General features: G+C 38.8%; 1 protein-coding gene across 1 annotated transcript; it reads right to left on the reverse strand.

Moving 5' to 3' along the window:
- Positions 1 to 616: 616 nt before the first annotated feature.
- On the reverse strand, positions 617 to 19,687 carry hps3 (HPS3 biogenesis of lysosomal organelles complex 2 subunit 1). The gene is made up of 25 exons (XM_042416467.1): positions 19,606 to 19,687; positions 17,707 to 17,908; positions 17,528 to 17,599; positions 15,535 to 15,628; positions 15,259 to 15,332; positions 14,894 to 15,106; positions 14,418 to 14,487; positions 14,005 to 14,093; positions 13,227 to 13,344; positions 12,218 to 12,371; positions 12,033 to 12,115; positions 11,027 to 11,201; positions 10,326 to 10,407; positions 10,042 to 10,199; positions 9,699 to 9,800; positions 7,279 to 7,387; positions 6,816 to 7,078; positions 5,865 to 6,042; positions 5,355 to 5,588; positions 4,623 to 4,820; positions 4,224 to 4,427; positions 3,919 to 4,023; positions 2,673 to 2,879; positions 2,423 to 2,510; positions 617 to 1,469 (listed from the first exon to the last, which is right to left on the reverse strand). Exons 2-25 carry the CDS (start codon positions 17,755 to 17,757, stop codon positions 1,342 to 1,344), a joined length of 3,249 nt encoding a protein of 1,082 aa, XP_042272401.1. The 5' UTR covers positions 17,758 to 17,908; positions 19,606 to 19,687; the 3' UTR covers positions 617 to 1,341.
- Between the last annotated feature and the right edge of the window lie 544 nt (positions 19,688 to 20,231).

The raw sequence follows: 20,231 nt of genomic DNA on the forward strand, positions 1-20,231 counted from the left end.
ACTTGATAAGTGATAAAAATGCTGCAGACTTAAGCAGGATCCCAGATAACAGATACTAAACCACAATGATCCAGGTATCTTGAAGGGGACAAAGTCAAAACAGAGAAGTGTTTGTTTAGGTGTCACACCTCATTTCTCTGGTAAAACTGTGGTGACTTAGCAAAAAACACACACTTAACAATCTGTAACAGATCTCAAGCACATACCTGTGCTATGTAGAAGGAATTGTCTTCAAACTGCACTATCAGCAACTCCCTGCACTCAGCACAACAAGAAACTTAATACCTGTTGTTTACTGACTTAACATAGGTTTGACATAATCACATGAGACGTGAAAGGCGTGAACGTCAGTTTTCAAGTTGTTCATTGTTCATTTTGAGGGTAGCAGGAAGTTTGTAGTGAGAATTTGTTATCTACAGAACGTAATCAGCTTTGGTAAACTGGGTGATTGCAGTTTAGATAAAATAATCTTTTGGGTAAAATCCAAAATACTTCCTGCTCAAGTGACAAACACGACCATTTCACCGCTGTGAAAAGATTTCACACTTTAGAAGATTTCAAGGTTATTTTCTTGCGATCTGAAAACTTTGTGTTGCAGAAGAAAAAAAAAAACATGAAACTCTTCAGGTGTTTATTCACCACAGATCTCAGCATACAATGAAAAAAAAGCTTCCAGTGGAGGACAAAATATTTTAAAAAGTGCTTAAAACTTCTGGTTTTAGGGTTACAAACTTAAAATCTATAGTGGCTCAAATAGAAATAAATATATAAAAATCATCACAGTGGCTAGACATTAAAGAAGCTGATAGCTACCGGTGGACTATATTTAAAAATGTTTCTCTGCAGCTGTGATAAAAGTACCAGCATTTAAAATTTTACAATAATACAGCATATTACAATATGATAGGCAACCACAACTCAGAAATATAAAGCAAAATCCAAACAACAAACTAAAATCCAGGAAAAGAGAAGCATAATATAAACTGGACTGTGTAGTTCCCAGTAACAGAAACCTGCAGAAGGACCTAAATCCTTCATATCCTATTCTCGTCTACATCTACTTTAATCAGCTGAAATAAACAGAGAATACATCACCAGAAGCACTAATACTGTAAAAGGATTAATTTCATTGCTTGATACTCAAATCAGATAACCAAAAGGATGGCTGTAGTGTAGAGATTAGATAGTCAGGATTATGATCTGAGTGTCACCAGGTTGAATCAGCCTCAACAACCATTACTGCGGGTTGTTTGATCAAACTGATGAACCGCAAACTGCTTTGTTGCGTCAGTGTGGATGAATGAAGGTCTGACGGCTACGTCCAGGTCAACCGTGTGTTTGTCAAACCAGCAGGTGTCTTTGGCTACATGTCAACAGGTGAGGCAGGAAGTACGAGGCCGTGCCGTCGTCAGGTATCAGCTCCAGGAATTCTGTGGGGCTCATCTCCATGGCAACCACGACCAGTGTCTCTGTTGGCACGGAAAGTCACATGCTGTACAATGCAGGCTCCAAAACAACCCGGTTGGTTCTGAGATATTCTTTGACAACTCCAATTTCTTCAATGTCATACTTTCAATTTTCTGTAGAAATGACATACTTTTTAAAAATGTAGGCAGTGATTTAGGCCAAACGCTCACTCACTAGGTCATAATGGAGCGGTGTGAGTTTAATTCAGGGCTGTAGCCAGGATTTTAGAAATAGTGAGGTCATACACAATGAACTCCCTCAGAATATTCTGACCAGACACCAAAAAGAAAAAAAAAATACTTAAATATGAGTATAAATAGTATTTTTTAACAAAGTGCTATTAAATTATTGATGATTATGTGTTTAGTGTGTAATATTACCAATTTACTTAACTTACATTAATATTATTGGTTAAAGTTGTACTTTATCAAAGCCTTATTGCTTAATGCTGCTCTGCATGGCTGTAAAATGTAGTTGTTGCAGTAATAACGTTGCTCATTTGTCATTTGTTGCTTCCTTTTGCTTTGCACAGCAACATAAACTGAATACACTATAATGGATTTTATTTGTTCAGCTATAAAAATTTAAATTATTGTTAATAAATTTACTATCAGAAAGGTCTAAACACTGTTTCAAACCTTTTCTCTACTGCCAGGAATAAACGTCATTTAGAAAAATATTGAATCCTTTATTCTGTATGGCATAAAAAATATTCAAATCTAAATATAAATAGTCTGAAACGATCACCCAATCACCCGATAAATTCCTAACGTGTGTACATTTTCAACACTCCCAGGTTGATAAAACACAGAGAACGTTACTTCAGCGTCCTCATTACAACCCTGATTTAATTTCCCTCCAGTGTTCCTGACTTTGTTGTTAGTTTGTCCAGGAAAGTTGTCAAACCTGCTTGATATTCACGTCAGCAGCCAAAAGAGCCAAATTGAGTTTTTACCTTTAAGAGCAGCCAGCAGGATGTTGTTGTCTGAAGCAGCTCTTGTCCGGTTACAAAGCTCTGGGAGCAGCTTCTGCCACCATAACACCTACAAAGATTAGAAAAGACAAGACAGTTAGACAGACAGTGTAATATTTGGTGAAAAACTGGATATAAACTTAAATAAATAAATAAATAAATACAGCCATGACGCCCATTGAGGGGAATGTAAACAGTTAACACACAGTTAAAGCTGCCACTCAGTACAGACCATGTTTTTGTCTTGTAACTGGTGATTGGCGTAGGCTATGATGGCCTGAGGGCAGCGGTCCAGCAGCTTTTCGATGCTGCTGTCGTACTGCCCCCTTCTGGTGGAGCAGAGGAGGTGCAGGCTGAAGCCCCATAAGGTTTCCTCTGACAGACGCTCCAACAGAGGAGCGACGGAGCCCACAGACAGGGACGGACCGCACAGCAGAGACTGCAGAGAGAGAGGAGAGACAGGAATAAATCTAATTAAAATCACTGGACAAAGGTAAATGAAACAACTTGAAGCAACTTAACATATATAATAGATAGCATACATATAACGTTGGCCAAGTATATTTACACATACAAGGAATTTGACTCCAGTTTAGTGGCTCTCAGTGTTCTTACACAAAATAACAACACAAAAATCTTCAGAAATATACACAAGGAATGACTATACGCAGGGGAAACTGTTTCTGTGAACATATAGTAGTATGAAGAACATATAAGCTTTCCACAGGGACTAAGAACTTTTTGAGGATCTCAGTTCCTTGACCTGTGTTTCCACTGGAGGGACGAGGGTCTAAATGAAGTTCCAGGGAGACTGTTTTATCCCCAGAAAAGTCCCTGCTCTGGGGTGGGTACTGCTGTGTACTGCTTCATTCATAAAACGAAGAAGTACTCTAGTTTCGCTTTAGGACCAGTTTAGGATGAGGGGAGGACATTTCTCTTTGTTTGATAAAGTTAAAAGTAAAGTTAGGCTTTGTTGTCGGCTTCCCGACTCTTTTTGAAAAAGATGAGAGAGCGCTAGTGAGCTGAGAGCACGAGTGAGCGAATGAGAGGTCAAGCGAGGAGAGGGAGCTGCGGTAGAGAGAACAAAGCCAGTGAATGAGAGAAATAAAATGTTATTTTCTGATTGTTTCATGGTGGTTACGTTCTAAAGCACAAATAAACGACCATCAAACACTTAACAGATGATTTACTGTGGAAACACACGGTCTTAGTTTCATTTCCCTCCACTGTATTTCTCCTTTTCATTCATTTGTTACATCCAACTAATACAGAAGTAAATACAAAAAACAACAGGACAAATCTGTCTTGTTTCTTCCTCATGTGTGAATGCTGTGTTTCAAGCACGACTGTAATTTCTTTATTTTTAATTTAAGGACACGACTGCACAACAGAGACTTAGAGTTTAGTTCTTGAGATTAGTTACTTTTGGTCGAAACGAGGCTATAGAAGCAGACTGATATTGTTCATAGACAAATTACCTGCAGTTTGCATAACGCCTCCTGGTGTTGGGAGCTGGTATTGTGAGCTGGACTGAGAACAGTGAGCCAAGGGTACAGAGCACCGTAATGGGTGCACGAATTGATCTGAAACACACACAAACATCCAGACGTCTAAGACAATGAACATTTTTGGGCAATAGATTAAAGATGGTGGTCAAATATCACCAGAAATCCTGTATCAACACAGTCACTTTAAGAAAAGCTAGCATTTGAATCGGTTTTAATGAATCTGGCTGTTTCATGGAGATAAACAAAGACAACAGCATTAATATCAGCTACTGTACCAGATCGTCGGCGCTCTTCAGTGACCTGCGTGTTGGACGTTTGTGTGGCGGGTTGGTGTGTGTATCTGAGTTTGTCTGTGTCAGTCGGTCGATGTAGACAGAAGCCAATCGGAACAGAAGCTCCTGGATGACAGCTTCCTGTGACGAGGCCATGAGCATCGCCTCCCAGAAATCCACCTGTAAGCAGTTCTCACAGCCCAGCTCCTACAAAACACACACACACACACGTTTTTATTGCTACTTTTTTCAAAAACTCCCATTGAAGATTGATCAAAAGGAACAAAATGTGTGTAAATTTCAAGCAATATGGCTAACCAATGTGACAAATAGGTGGGTTGATTTGACTCATAGCTGTTTCCAGCTAAATTCCAGGTGCCAGTAAAACACACACACACACACCTTGAATATATGGTCCGCCTGTTCCAGCTGAACTTTGCTGTTCTCGTGCAGAGCGACCATGCCAGCCACTAGCAGTCCTGGCTGGGAGCGTGCCAGCTGCTGAGTCAGCGCTGTGGGATGGATGGGTGTATGCTGGCCTCCACCTCCGCCGTGCAGCAACAGCCTCGGCTCCTCGATGAACCCGTAAACCAGCAGCATCTAAACACACACACACAAACACACACACACAGAAAGCGGCAGATCTTTACATTTTAACCTCTCGTTTCTCATTCTAGAGTTTATGTTCACAATTATTGATTCATTTGTCTTTGACTACAATACTAACTGAACAATTTATGTATTAAACTCATTTATTTAACCTTTTAAATACCATTGATTAGCCTGAAAGTCATTAAATTCATGCTGGGCAGCCAAACATTGTCCAAACTAACAGAACTTTATTTTAAATTCTAGAGGCGGTCCCAAAGTTTAAATTTTGAATGTATGTTTAAATGTTTACAATGTTTCAATGTATGGGGAAATATATGCAAATGATGCACAAGACATTTTCATTTGATGGAATAATGCGGCCATGTGGTATGAAGATTTCACTCGTAAACATCATACGTGTAGTTTCAATGAAGAGTTGTGATACTGTTCATTAGAAACAAACAAAAACACTTCAAGCCCTAAACACCATAGAAAAAAGAAAGCAAAATAATCAAAAACACCACCTCCCCTCTCCCCTCTAACCTCAGTGTGTCTCTCCATCAGCTGCGTGTACTGCGGCAGGTCGTCCAAGCGCAGCATCATGGTTGCCATGGTGATTGTCAGTGGCACCAACACGCCGGTGCTGTCCTCCAGACGCTGTAAGATTTGCACCGTCCGAGCAGGACTGATGTTTATCATGGACGGGCTGGCGCACACGCTGACGAGCTGCGAGGGCTCTGATTGGCTGAAAATGTCTATGACCTCATCGGCTGCTTCCTGCAGAGAGAGTTTTTTTTGTGTTTTCTTTTATGTTGTTTTATTTAAGCTCTCAGGTGGTGCAAGTGTTTATGACAATAGCTGATAAAGTGCTAAACATGAAACGATACAACTAATTAATTACATGTTTTATACACAATTTACAGGTTGTATTGTGGCCATCTCGTTGTGAGTTTTCAATGTAACCTATGGCAACGTATTTTAAAGTAGTTAACATAAAAATTCAGCTGTATTCATGGAGAACTTGCTTGTGTTAAGTGTGAAGCTTTTATTTACCTGACTGAGGATCTGCTCTGTTTCTTCTAACAGGAAATGCTTCAGGTAAAATAAGAAGCCGGATCCGTAGGAGTGAGGGCTGCTGGGAAGGGGGCGGTTCCTGGCCATGACCTTTGTGACTGACAGACCAGACATCCTGTAGTAGGGCAAAGCCAGGTGACAGTCCTTCTGGCTGCCCCTTACAGACGGGAAAAGAGAGGAATTAGTGCCGAAACAATTCAACAACAATATTGATCATCAGAAAATCATTTGTCAACTCAAAATACCAAACATTCAACTGCTTCCAGCTTCTCAAATGTGAGGATTCGCTGTCTCTCTCTGTTTTATGTCATTGTAAATAGAATATTTTTAGGTTTTGGACCGAATCTGAAGACATGACAATGGGGTAATTTTTAGCATTAAGGTAAATTGTGCATATACTTAGTAACTTTAAGGAAGAAACAACCCTTAGTAGACAACATGCAAACTCTGAATGTTGCCAACATGCTCATCAGTCTGCTTTTACAATAACTATTACAGATTTAAATCATTTTATTTAAGATTTTTAGGCTTAGGTTTATTGATACAACTTTAATATATTTTAAAATACAACATATCAAATATTGTCAGGGATAAAACAATTAAGTCCTGGACTTATTCCCATCGTTGTACCTGCTGTTTTCACAGTTCATCAACCATTTAACAAGATGTGCATAGAAGTTAGATAGAAGTTCATTGTCTGACATGAAAAAATATTACAATATATATGCACTAAACGTAGATACCTACAAACAAACTATACATATATAAACATATTTAAGAGGTCTGTCCCCCAAGTTTGCAAATTTGAAAGTGTGGCATCAGTTTCAGTGCCATATTAGAGCGAGTGTTCATAGATAAGAGATGATTTCTATATTTCTATATCTGTTTTAAGTGATGTGTGTCCGTTAGTGCGAGTGTGTGTAGTGTTACCTGCTGAAACAGTCTCCCAGCTGAGCACAGTTCTCCCTTAACGCCTCTTCCAGTTCTTGTCTCTCTGTCTGCGCAGCTGTCTGTCTCTCAGTCTGTCTGTCTGTCTCTGTCTGCAGAGACGCCGCGGGGTCGCCCTCGCTGTTCTGTCTCTGTTCTGACGGCTGGAGTAAGGAGGCGCGGAGGAGGAGGTGAGCTTCGCTGAAGAGGTGTCGCAGACTTTGGGCCTGCGGGTTGGTCTCTGCATAACGCTGACTGTATTCAACCTGACACACAGGGAGAGAAGTGAGACAAGCACGGGAACGTGTTCATGCACACAAACACATCTGTACTGAAAAAAAATCTCATCAAGGCCCTGTCTGTAACTGAGTGCTTAAAAATGCAAGACATGCACAAGTACAGGCATTCAGATTGCGCCTTTGAGACTTTTGTACAACAGTTAATAAAGTGATCATGTCTGTATTACCATCTCTTGGTAGAGAGTGATGGGGGAGACGGTGTCAACCACATAGAGGTTCCATCCGTGTCCGGCCGTGCTGGTCTCTCTGGGAGAAGAGACTGTCCACTTCCTGCTCCTGAGGTCAGAGGTTACACACATAGAGGTAACAATAAGTATGATCAAAAGAGAGATGAGCTGAATCCTTGAGTCTGGTGTCATGATCTCACAGTCTGACGAACACGATGTGGACTTTTTGAGGAGATGTTTAGCTAATCTTCAAACCTGAAAATGCTGGAAAATACCTGGAAATCCTTAAATCACTTATGTCAATTTGAAAGAACAATGAGTAAAAATGTAGACAAGCCGTGTCACACTTACCCACATATCAGTGATTTGGCCCAGACACTGGGATTCAGCCATTTATCCAGAACACCTTCTATTTTAAAGTTACATTAAATCCATAGGAAACTAACAGCATTCCTATTTATCCCCATATGATTTGATCTGGTTATCTTTGTGGATGTGTCTCCACAGGACAATGATGATACACTCAAGACACACACAAACAGTTTACTGAACATCACTTCACAGGTTTTACATGAACCAAGTGGAGAAAATGTTACAGCTTGAGTTGCACATGCGTTACAAACTACAGTATTAGAGACAGTTGTTCACTCTTATAATGGATACTATCTGCATCACCATCATACTCCCAGAGAAGAACAACCTTTTGGTTACAGTTGCTAGATAATACATCACGTGTATGACACTAAAATGGTAGTACACTAATACATAACCAGACAAACAGTTAGTGAACTGTTAGTGAACATGTTAACACGGTAAAAAGGTAACCTGGGGCTCCTGTGCATGTGATTTGTGTGTGTGTGTGTGTGTGTGTGTGTGTGTGTGTTTAATGGCAGCTGGTTGGTTTTTAGACAAGCAGGCATATTTTACAATCTACCAGAGATTGCCAGCGCTAAAGTAGGAGATGTAAATGATAGTTGGAAAACTTGTGTGTTTAGTCGCCATTATTAACTTTGCTATGAACCAAGTCTATTGTAACGTCCATAGATTGCCTGGTGATGCCTAAAACAGGTGTAGTATTTCTCCGTTTCTGGAGAAAGCGCTCCAGTTTGACTACTTAGATGTAACACACAACAGTCAGGTACCTAAACATGCTTGTGTCATTTATCATGTGTGTTCACTTTAAAAAAAAAAAAAAAGACAAGTTAGCTGGATAAAAGCGCAAAACAAAATCCAAAACGTCTTTTTTAATTTCACTCCAAACGTGATTAGTTTGTGAACAAGGAGGCACACACACACACTGAGGGCGGTTAGGCAGGTTATGGTCGGCTAGATTTAGGGACTAAAACAGGAAGTGTTGTCACTTTTAGACCAAGCTGCAAAGTCTAACTCACTGAAGACAATTTATAATCACTGGCTGTTTAATGGCCTGTATGGATGTTTTATTATGTTGTTAATATATTGTTAATATGTTGCCATCTAGTTTCTAAGTCTCTTTACAGGAGGTGAAACGATGTCGGGAAACTTGATTCTCATCACTGGTCATTGATGGGAAACTAAACTATCTTAGTAAACGTCTGGGGGCATTTGTGTGGATACTTTCAATTTAAATGACCTTTAACTGGCAGGCAAAGATTTGGCTGCTTTCAAATATAATCAAAAAGTAAAGATTTTTCTTAGTTAGCGATGGATTTGCAATATTTACATATAATCATTTTACATATAATTCTTAAATGGTTTGTCATTCCTTAAATACTGCACTTATATCAAACACATGTGACTGTAATTATTGGATTAATGGCACCAATGTAAATCAATGACTAACTGCGTAATTACAAAATTCAGGTTGGAAATGATGCAAATTTCTTATTTGATGGAATTTACTGAATATTAATGATTTATTTTGACGGCTCAGCAGGGATTTCTGTTTCTATTACTGCTGCGCTGTCACACATTCAAATGTCCTGCTACATTTTCTTCCTCCATGTTTTTTTAAAAGTTGTACCTTAATGTATCTTATAAACAAGGTGAGGGAGAGATATCTTGACATGTTGAACTTGTGTCCATTTTTCCCTCACAAGGGATTTTTATGAAGTAGGGAAAAACTTTCTACACCGATAGTCCAGTTCAGGCGAATCACCACTGTTAATTTGCTGGCTAGTAATATTTATTTCAGTGATGAATGCAACAACACAAACAAGCTGCTTCAATGGAAGCTGAGAGAAAACAGCTTTTTGTTTTGAGACATTAAAGATGAAATAACGTCCAAACTGTCAAGATATTCCTTTAAAATAAGAGTTACTCTCATGATTCCTTTAATAATCATCTGCTTAGGTGAGTATTTTGAGGGTCTTGGCGTTGCAGCTTGGTCTGGAAGTGACAACTGAGACTGTGGGGGGGGGGGGGGTTGGGGTTTGTCTTACAGGAAGGGGCGTGATAGAAGGCTCTCCAGAGCCGGCGTGGTTGCGGGATCGATTCCCACCGCCAGGAAAATACCAGTCAGCATGGTGTGTTCTTTCAACTCGCTAAAATACAACACACAGTAAACAGGTTTATAAATGCATGTATGCCTGCACGCACACGCACACACGCACACACCACCAATCTCTCTTCAGTTTATTCCTGTATCTACAGGGAGATTTCTGTCTTTCTATCTGACATATTCAACGCTGGTTTTAAAACTGAAAGGTGTGATCAAATAGTATCATAGTCATGTGTGTGTTCATGTATTAGTGTGTGTACTGCTTGTGTGTGTGTGTGACATACAGGCCCCTGCGTTGTGTGTTGCGTTCGGTCTCCTCTGGCGTTTCTGCATCGGCGGTGGAGAGCAGCACAACATGGCGGCCGAAGACACACACGGAGCGCAGGCCGATGAACAGCTGCATCCTGAGCGCGCACACCTCGAGGGCGGGGGGTGGACAGGCCTTCAAACACACACACACACACACATTTCAATATACTTGTGTCTGTAACTACACCAAACAAAAATATTCAAAAAGTTAAGTAGGAGTTTTGGTTTAGCGGTGTGGGGTTAAAGGTCAGGCTCATACCTTCATGGTGGTATCGATGTAAGGGTCTTCAATCCTGGCAGCTACTGCTGCACAGCGCACCGTGAAGCACTGCAATGCACTCCTAACACACAAACAGAAATAAATACACACATGTACAGTACGTGTGCTGTATTTCAAACAGAAACTATATGGCTGAGTGATAATTCAATATCTGACTTTCAGCATCATAGTGATGTGATCATCTCATGTTATCTTTCTATAAAATTCTGCCGTCCAATTTAATGATTCCAACCAATTTGTATTTAAAAAAATAACAACATTTACCCATTTAATGCATAATAGTGAAACACAGTTCATGCAGTTAGTCAACTGTCATGATACTGTATCAGAAAATATCCTTATTAATAATGTGATATTGATTTCAACCATGTTTCCCAGCTCTACCTGGGTAATAAGGAAAGACATCTTAAGTCATTTAGTCTATTACTGAGCCTGATATCTTTGAAGTAAGACAAATAATTGAATTTCATTTACAGAAGACTAAATATTAAAATTAGGACTATACCACTACTTAGTATCAAATGTTGGCATTTTAGAGTTTTTTCCTGATCTGAATAAAGAGTCTGATGATAGAGCTCATATGTAGATCATACGTTGTACATATTGTGATTCTGGGCTGTATAAATAAAACTGACCTGACACGCACCGATATCTACATTAAATCAGGGCTGCAGACGTACTTGGTTATGACGTGTAGCAGATGGTCTGTTAGCACCGCCTCCAGGACCTTCTCTGGATACTGATAGGCTGAGATAAGCTCAACTCCACCCTTTAGACTGTACAGGTAGCCGGCGCTGGGAAGTGAGAAGAAGCAGAAGACACACGCTGGTTCATCAAGAGACACTGACTGGTTACCTGCAGAGAGACAGAGACAGAAACAATGTTAATAAGTTAGCTTTCCACAGCTTTCAGCCAACTCTCAAGGTCTTCGTCAGCAGACACACATGCACACTCATATCAAACCACATACAGTTACTAAAACGACCAATACACGCTTATATATGACTTCATTTTTCAATTTTTGATATTACAGCAATAAATCTGTGCAATTGTAAGAACATTGTGAATAAATCTCCATTATAAGAAGGTATCTGTCCATTATAGAGTCTTAAAATCATTTTTTCAAGTGTTTTTAAAAGGTGACATAATTTCATCCATTTCAATACAAACCAAATTAAACCTAAAAAGAAGAAGCAACATTTTTCTTGTGGATCTGCCACCTATGAATTATGATCTGCAAATCAACGTGTTTCAAGAATTTCATAGAATCAAGAGTCTTTTTCTTGATATCAGAGCAACAATCAGCATCATTTATACATTATTATAGCTGTTGACATTTATTCAAAGTCCTTAAAATAAATCTGAAGATGAGACCTTGTGACTTGTTAAAATTAATGAGTTTTGTAGTGAATATGATGCAGGACAAAACAGGGATTTCATTGATGTGTGATTAAATTAATGTAAAACTGGTTTGAATATTTGTTATTATATATATATGTTTGTTTGAACATTTACCATGCACTGCTTTATTAATATTTCTCTAGAATATAAAGAAGGATAATACCCAGCATTTCAGGTTGAACTGTAATAAAACAGTGGGTTCTTATGAGATGAGAAGGCATTATTAGACAAAATGTGCTGCTTTTATACAGACACTCTTCCTGTCATACTGTATAGTGAACTCACTGGTGAACAGCGGGTGGAGCTGTAGGGAGTGAAGTTGTGTCTCCTCCACACTGCAGCCCTGGAAGTAGTCTGGAGTAAAACGCCTGCAGGAAAGAAATCACACAGGCTGAATATACCTCACTCAGTAATAAAACAGCCTGATTGTAAAGATCTAAAGTTCGACCACTTTTCAAAAATATACACACCTGAAGAGGACATAGGACAGTGTGTATTGTCCTCTGTCCTCCAGTCCGGTCTTTTCAATGCTGACGGGGATGTCACAGTCTTTAGCTCTGTCGCCGAGCAACTCCCCGTGTCTCGGGAGGAGCAGAAAGTCAGCTTGGTCTTCTGGATAATCTGCTGCACGCACACACACACACACACACACACACACACACACACACACACACACACACACACACACACACACACACACACACACACACACAACAAATGTTTTTCTCATGTGCTGCAACGCCCTAAAGCTTGATGGTAGCCAAAAATAAATATATTCAACAGCTTTCGGCAAAAATGAATAGCTTAAAAGAGCTGCTTTTATGTGTTTTTCATTTTGTTTTGGGAAGGATTTTGTTACGGGTAAGGCGCTGGTTCTCAAGGTGGAACCGGGCACAATAATAATAATAATAATATTAATGATAATACACAAATGGGGGTTCAAGGTCTAATTTGTGTCAGTTAGGGGACCACTGAGGTAAGGCGTTGAGTGTTTTGTATTTCGCTAATGTGATTTTCCTGTTTTGAGCCCCTTAAATATATTAAAAAAGAAACAGTGAGCATTTAAACTGTATAAAAATCGCAGTTATGAAAGCTGTAGCTGTGATCCCACTGAACATGAAATGTCAACATTTTGCACCCAAAACAAGCAACCATGGCTTTAAGTGGAAGATCATCCAAACTCTACTTTGAAAGTCAAAACATTTTTTACACCAGAAGTTTGGGCCTCAGAGCTTATGTCACCTCTTTTACTATGTGTCATATTTGAGAGTCATTATAATGCTCCAGCCCATCACAGTCAGCTGTTTTTGTTGCTGACTGTCGGTCCAATCTCAGCTCAACTCTGACGAAAAACCACAACCGGCCTCAAAGCATCCTTTTAGAAACCTGAGTGATGTCACTGACTAACTAAATACAACCCAACAAGTGATGAAGTCAAAAACTTAACAAACACTGATGACGTTTTGTGTGTGTTGTTACCACTTTTTTGTGGGTCCGATGATTCTTCCAGGCTTATAGGTTCAGTGGATGCATCCAGTTTCAGTATCAGCACCTCCAGCTCTGCCTGCATCGCCACATATCCTCCACACAGCGCAACCTTGGGGACACATGAGGTGTTAGAATAACCAAGGCCAACTGCAAACTGCAAATGCTTATGCAGTCTTATGTTTGAGTATTCATCAAGAATGTTTTAGGATTTTTCCTCTATCGATCATTTATTCTCATGACTGACACACTGGCGCAAGAATAGGGGAGACAACGAGACTTTTTTATCCCCCCACTTTCAGGTGTTGTGGTAATAAAGTGGTAACATCTAAGCCAGGTATTACCGTAAGCCTATTCAACACAAATACAGCTGTTCAATATGATGTGATGATAAAGGTAGAGGATGTAAAAACAACATCAATGCAGCATTGGGCGTAAAGTTGGTTTAACGTTTGGTCTAGAATATAGAGAAAATATAAGGTTGATACTGTATTAAGACGTTAATGCATGTAATAATTGAACAATACTCACAAATAATGTCAAATACAGTTATTATGGGTTATGTTTTGTTAGGAATGTGTATAGAAATTTAAGAAATTAGTTATATTGTTATACACAGTGTAGTTAGTATGAACGCTACCTACTGATGGGAATCTGCACATTCTCACAACAGCTAGTATGAATATTATTTACTGGTATAATTGTATAACAGATAAATAGACTATGAAGACAAGACAACAAAAGGAAAAAGTGAAGAAAAGGTTTTAATTACCTGTTTTGGTTTCATTCCTGGAAGATGCAGGATGACGGAGCGTTCAAAGTCCAAAAAGGAAAAATTCTGGTTTGAACTTGAGGTCTGACCTAGGAGCAAGAAGCACAAGAGTCTGTTAGGTCGACCTTTTTGTGTCATCACAGGCTCTTACTGCCCTCACCACTTGCCTTTTAGCATATGCATTGTTTATGAGCACACTGGTCTCTTCTCAGATGTGTAAAAACCCATCAATGACCAGTGATGAGAATCAAATGACATCACAGCTGTTTTGCATAAAGGAACTTTATTTTGTCCCTTAGTCTCAGTGCACAAATAATTATGACAATTTTCTATGTGAGGATTAATTTAATACAAAATGCCTACAAATAATGTGTTCACATGTTCACATCTATGTGTTACTTGACTTGAGTTACCTTGACTCTGACTGGAGCTCTGCTGAGTGTTTGGCCAGGGGCTCTGAGGATTCTGCTGACTCTGATTCTGCTTGTTTTTCCAGAGAAAGAAACAATATGACATTAAAACATTTACTGTATCAATAAGATTCAACTTATATTCATTACAGCAGGTAATATATAAAAGACACAAAACATGTTGAAATGAGAGATAAACCTGATGAAAAGATAATACCATGTTTGATATTTTAATACTTTTTTAGAGCTTAAAGATGCAATAAAATGGACACAATTGAATCAAATGAATAATATTTAACTGGTTTATACTTTAGAGATCCCTCACTGTGTTATTTACCACTCCAACAACTTCTTTCAACAGGAATTACATCATAACATCAATTACATCAAGAAAATATGCCAATGTGTCTCAAAATGGAGATAATTTAAATAAAATCCACAGAGGAGTTAAAATCCCAGATTAACAGTTGGATTCTTACCAGGTTCTGCTGGTTCTGTCTCCTCAAAGTAAACAGAACCAGAGTCTTTTCGCAGCCGACCAGAAGGTCACCCGTTACCGAGCAACACGCCACGGCGACAGGGCGCTCTGACATAGGGATCTCAATGATCTCCATCTGTACTCCGCCCCTCTGAGACGCCCCACGTAGCAGGTGACCCAACAAGCGCACCCCGACACGGGCCTTTTCCTCAGCCTAAACATGGGGCAAGAAATAATCATAATCATATAATAAACTTTATTTATATAGTACAATCCATGCATAAAAGCAGATAATCAATACATAAACATATACAGAAGACTGATTGTAATTTTGGAAATTATATTCCAGTTATCATCAGTGTGTACCTGGTACCGCCAGTTGGTGTAGGCTCTCAAGTAGGTGGCGCTGTTCTTCTCCTCAATGGTCACCAAATAGTCTCCTAGATGAGAGGGAGGAGAGACGAAGCAGCAAAGAAAGCCACAATGTGAAAGTGGTCTCTCAAGTGGTCTCTCTCTTCCTCTCTCCACTTCTGCTTAATAACTTTTCTCGGATACAAAATAAAAGGATTCAAATAGTCTGCTACACATGGAAACCAGTCTTTATGATGAGAGGCTGACAAAGGAAGAAGAAAGTGTCTTTACCTATTTTGCTGTGCTGCATGCTCCTCACCGTGCCCATGGTGGCGAAGCGACAGATGAGAGGGCAGCCCTCCACCTCCAGATTGTAGGCCTCCACCTTAGTTCACCACAACACAAGATGACACAACACAGTCAGTGTCCTGCAGGAAAAGGTCACCTCTTAAGAACTGAGCTTAAGTGATGAGTGCTGCGATTCCCACAATCTGCAGACATTCATGTGTATGTTTTTATGAGGTATATACACTGATATATAAGGGTTCATATTAGCCTTTTATTAATTGGATATCCATTTAATGAGCTATCAGGCTCTGCTACTGAAGGTATAGTTGTGCATCTCGGTGTTAATTCTCTTTGTCCCTTGAATGTTAGTGGAGTGTTTCAAATTGATCTTATGCATTTGCTTTTTTGCTCGATAAATATATAATTATTGTGGAAATGCATCATTTGGAAATAGCCAAACTTAAAGACAATGACTTATTTTAGTCTCAAAATACAGACATTGATCTTGAAAAACCCGTCATTCACATTTTCCTCTTTTGCATCTGGATTGTGTTACATTTGTGTGTTTTAGGGGCGAAAGCAGTGAAACAGCTTCTTCTTTTTCTTCTTCCTCTTTTTGTTTCTTTTCTTCTTCGCTAAAAATGTTTGTGCAGAAAAAACCCGTAAGACTGAGAAACACCAAAATTGGCTAGTGGGTTGCAAATTCCCCCCACAACTCAGGCACATAAAATAACACTCATTGACCTCAAGGTGGTGCTGTAATAATAAAGTTTATATTTTCGCAATTATCTTGAAAACAGCTTGGCCTCTAGTCAAAATTCTATCATTTTATCTCTCAGTTCATCTGCATCTTTGCTCCAATGGTCTTCAGCTCTGAAAATGTCTTTTAAATGGACTTTTTCTCTATTTTCTCAAGATCCTATTTTCGACATCTTGTCAGAAACCGCTGGGCTGATCGTCCCAAAACTTAGTCGGGATCATCTACAGACTTCACTGATCTTAAGTTGTTAAGGCAATTTCGATATGTCAATCCATTTCGAAATTATACATTTTTAAACCTTAAGTTCAGTTTTACATCAACACTCATAAATTGGTTGGTGGTTTAAAAGTTGACAAGCCATATCTTTTGTTATTTTTCAATGTCCAAACTCAAATTCCCAATCTCCCGTGACAAATCTCAAATATCCTATTTGTGTAAAATGCTACAAAGAGTATATATCCAACTCACATAAACAGAAATTCACTCAATTCATAATTCTTCCAGTCAAAACCTCCTAGGCATGTTCCTCTGTATTTTCCATGCTTATACACACACATAATAGTGATCTGGTTTGCTCAGTAGTTGAGTGGTAAGATGGTTGTCTTTGAATGCAAAGATTATGAGTTCAAATCCCTCTCTTGCCATCCTGCACGTGATCTGAATCTTTGCATTTTCCAGGATAAGTTCTGACACTTCTCGCATAGCAGCAGTGTTTGTGTATAAATTACTGGACATGGGATGCATTCCAGATCTTGAATGAAATGAAAACTCAATACTAATGCAGTCATGTGAAACAAAGTCTTCACTGAAGGTCATGAGCTACATCAAATGTTTCTTAAAGTAGATTTATATACTTCAACAAAGCATCAGAATGAAGTGATGACCATGATGAATTATTTTAAAGAAAATCAAGTTTCGCTTCTTGTCAATTAAATAAGAAACAAGCATTCAAATGCTCGCAGTCTGCTTGGACCACGACAATTGCTGCTTGCAGCTATATTTCTATGTATATATTTAACAACATATAATATCTAGTAAGCGATAACAGTACATTCACAGAAAAGTGACTCATGCCACAATTTGTCGAGGCGATAGATATTATGGGGTCATTATTGGGGGCTTAGCCATAAAAGATGTTATAAAAGGATCATTACTGGAATTATGTGCATACAGATAACTGGAAACAAGTTATTTTCAGACAAACAAGAAAGAGAAATATGGAGGTTTTAAAGTAACCTTGCATCCTCCAGTGGCCACCACGAACAGGGCTCCACCTCCACAGCAGACCAGTCGAGGCTCCTGCTCCACCTGAGTCACAGAGAGAGCGAGAAGTTACACAAAATGATCAGCTGTGACTATTGATTACATAAAGAAACAGACATGCTTTGAAGCAACACGAACAAGGCTCCACTGACCTGTAGGATCTGCTGTGAGGCGAAAGGGTGACAGTTGTAGACGTGCACCATGTTTGCACCACTTGGAGAGCTGATTTAATTCACCAGAACGTGGAAATACTTATTAGCTTTTGAATGCTGTTCTTTCTTCTTTTGATGGTGCTATGATGGCGAGAAATCCATTCACTCCACCACTTCATCTGTGCTTAATCCAGCAGGATACCTACCGCCATGCAAGAAAAAAGTTTTTTTTGATATCACATCATACAAAAAAACATCATCAATCATTTTCTCACTTGTCTCCTGTGGTATTTATTTTCATACATAGGGTATATACAGTACTGTGCAAAAGTTTTAGACACTAAAAGTATAGTGAGGAGAAAAGTACTGACGCATGCTTTGCCTTTAAAACAGCACCATTTCTCCTCTGTATACTTGCACACAGTTTTTCAAGGTAGTTGACAGGTCGGTTGTTCCTGCATTTTGAAGAAGTTGCCACAGTTCTTCTGTGGATTCGGGCGTCTCAGTTGCTTCTGTCTCTTCATGTAATCCCAGACTGACTCCGTGATGTTGAGGATCAGGGCTCTGTGGGGGCTGTATCATCTGTTGCAGGACTCATTGCTCTTTTTGTCGCTGAAGATAGTTCTTTATGACTCTGGCTGTATGTTTGGGGTTGTTGTCGAGCTGCAGAATGAATTTGGGACCGATCAGATGCCTCCCTGATGGTACTGCATGATGGATAATAATCCAAACATCTATAGGGAATAAAACCTTTGCACAGTACTTTACATACACATCAATTTCACATGTAATATCACATGTACAACCCCTTACTTACATGTAATGAATTCACATGTTGTATCATTGTGTATGTGATAAATTTCATATAAAAGCAAATGTGGTTGTCAGACATTTCATGTGTGAAAAGTTGAAATTGAAAAGAAGTTGAATTTCACATGATCAGTCTCCAACATTTCAGCCTCCATCTCAATACAATGGAGGCGAATAGAATTTTTTGTGGAGCTTAAAACATTGAAAAACCGACCCTTTGATGTTGTTATTGTTGGTCAATGCAAATGACCAATGACTGCCTTTAGTCTACCTGTTTGGTCACCAATGAAAACCAACAAAACTTACCGTACTTGAGCTAACTGAAATATCTTCTAAAAGCACCATAAATATTCCCTAAAAGGAAAGATTAACAATTTTTCAAATGTGCTTTCAATGTAAGTGATGGCAGCCAAAATCCACAGTGTGTCCACACAGTCATTTTGTGCAAAAATTTTGTGCATTTACAGTCTTTTTAGCATAAAATTCCCTCTTTCTGTTTCCTTGGATAGTGTTGAGATGTGGTGAAAGTATAGTAACAAAAAGAAGGACACAGGCACTAAAAAGACTAACGTTGAAAGATATCTACTTGATTTGACTCATTTGGACTGAAACTTCATATTAGCTTCATAAACTTTTAAATAAATTTTTGCACTAAATGAGGTTTGTGGATTTTGGCCCCCATCACTTACATTGTAAGTACATTGTGAAGGGAACTTCCAATGGTCAGTATGAACAGGAGGAATGATTAAGATTGATATCAACACATTGTCACTATCGATGTATGCAGTTAAAACAATCACAATACTTCATTTTGTCGAATTTCTAAAGTACCCAAATAAGACCAAAGAGAGCAACACAGGTTTAACTAATGAAAAACTACTAACCACGATGTTAAATGTAAGCTTTCACTGTATGAAACTGTACAATGGTTGTGTGTGTCCCTCTAATCGATATCACATGCCGCAGTCTTGTGAGCAGCAGCGGGTGAATCAACTCATATTAACATATTTCATCATCTCTTTATTCACATTCTAGTTAAAATATGAAGTCGGTGCGTATCGAAAGTGAAAGATTCTTAGTTAAAATTACCTGCTTTTGCTGCCAGGTCTTCTGTTTCTTCTCTCTTCCTACTTTGGTTTTTGCGTCGCTACTGCGGTTTATATATTTCACGCTGCAAAGCAGGAAGTTAGAGTCGATCACAACACCAGTGCTCCCGCCCCCTCTTGATTTTCATTGGCTGACGTACCTGCCTGTATCGCGTCAGACGTTTCCATTGGCTATCAAGATGTCATAAATTAAGGGTGGATCCATTGATATGTATATGTTTTCTACCTATGGGTTGATCATTAACTGTATATAAACAGTCAATGGGGTTGACCTGTATGTTATGATTTTTTTAAAAAACTGCAATAAAAGCAAAAATGCTGTTACACACATTTGACTCACTATATATAAAGTGTTTATGCATGTTTATGTATTGCAAAGGCAAGGATGTATTTATATATATGTCTGTATGCATAACTACATTTTTATGTTTTTTAATTTTACTTACTGTGTAAGTTGTTCTTAAATTTTTTAATTTTTTTGTATTGTGAGAAAGGCTGTCATTTGTTGACATTTCATCTAATTATTTTGAGGCTGTTTTGCACCTTTGTGCATAACTGTTTTCCCGTTTTAAATTATATATTTTTATAACTTAAAGACCAAAATTAAGA

This window comes from Thunnus maccoyii, chromosome 7 (genome assembly GCF_910596095.1).
Source record: "Thunnus maccoyii chromosome 7, fThuMac1.1, whole genome shotgun sequence".
Classification (NCBI taxonomy): Eukaryota; Metazoa; Chordata; class Actinopteri; order Scombriformes; family Scombridae; genus Thunnus; species Thunnus maccoyii.

What these genes read in the sequence shown, in the direction of transcription:
- hps3 (XM_042416467.1), bottom strand. Translation starts at nt 17,757, where the DNA reads ATGGTGCACGTCTACAACTGTCACCCTTTCGCCTCACAGCAGATCCTA. An exon ending in CCTCACAGCAGATCCTACAG is followed by an intron (nt 17,600 to 17,706) that starts GTCAGTGGAGCC and finishes TCTGTGACTCAG; the next exon opens with GTGGAGCAGGAGCCTCGACT. An exon ending in CTGTCCTATGTCCTCTTCAG is followed by an intron (nt 12,116 to 12,217) that starts GTGTGTATATTT and finishes TCTTTCCTGCAG; the next exon opens with GCGTTTTACTCCAGACTACT.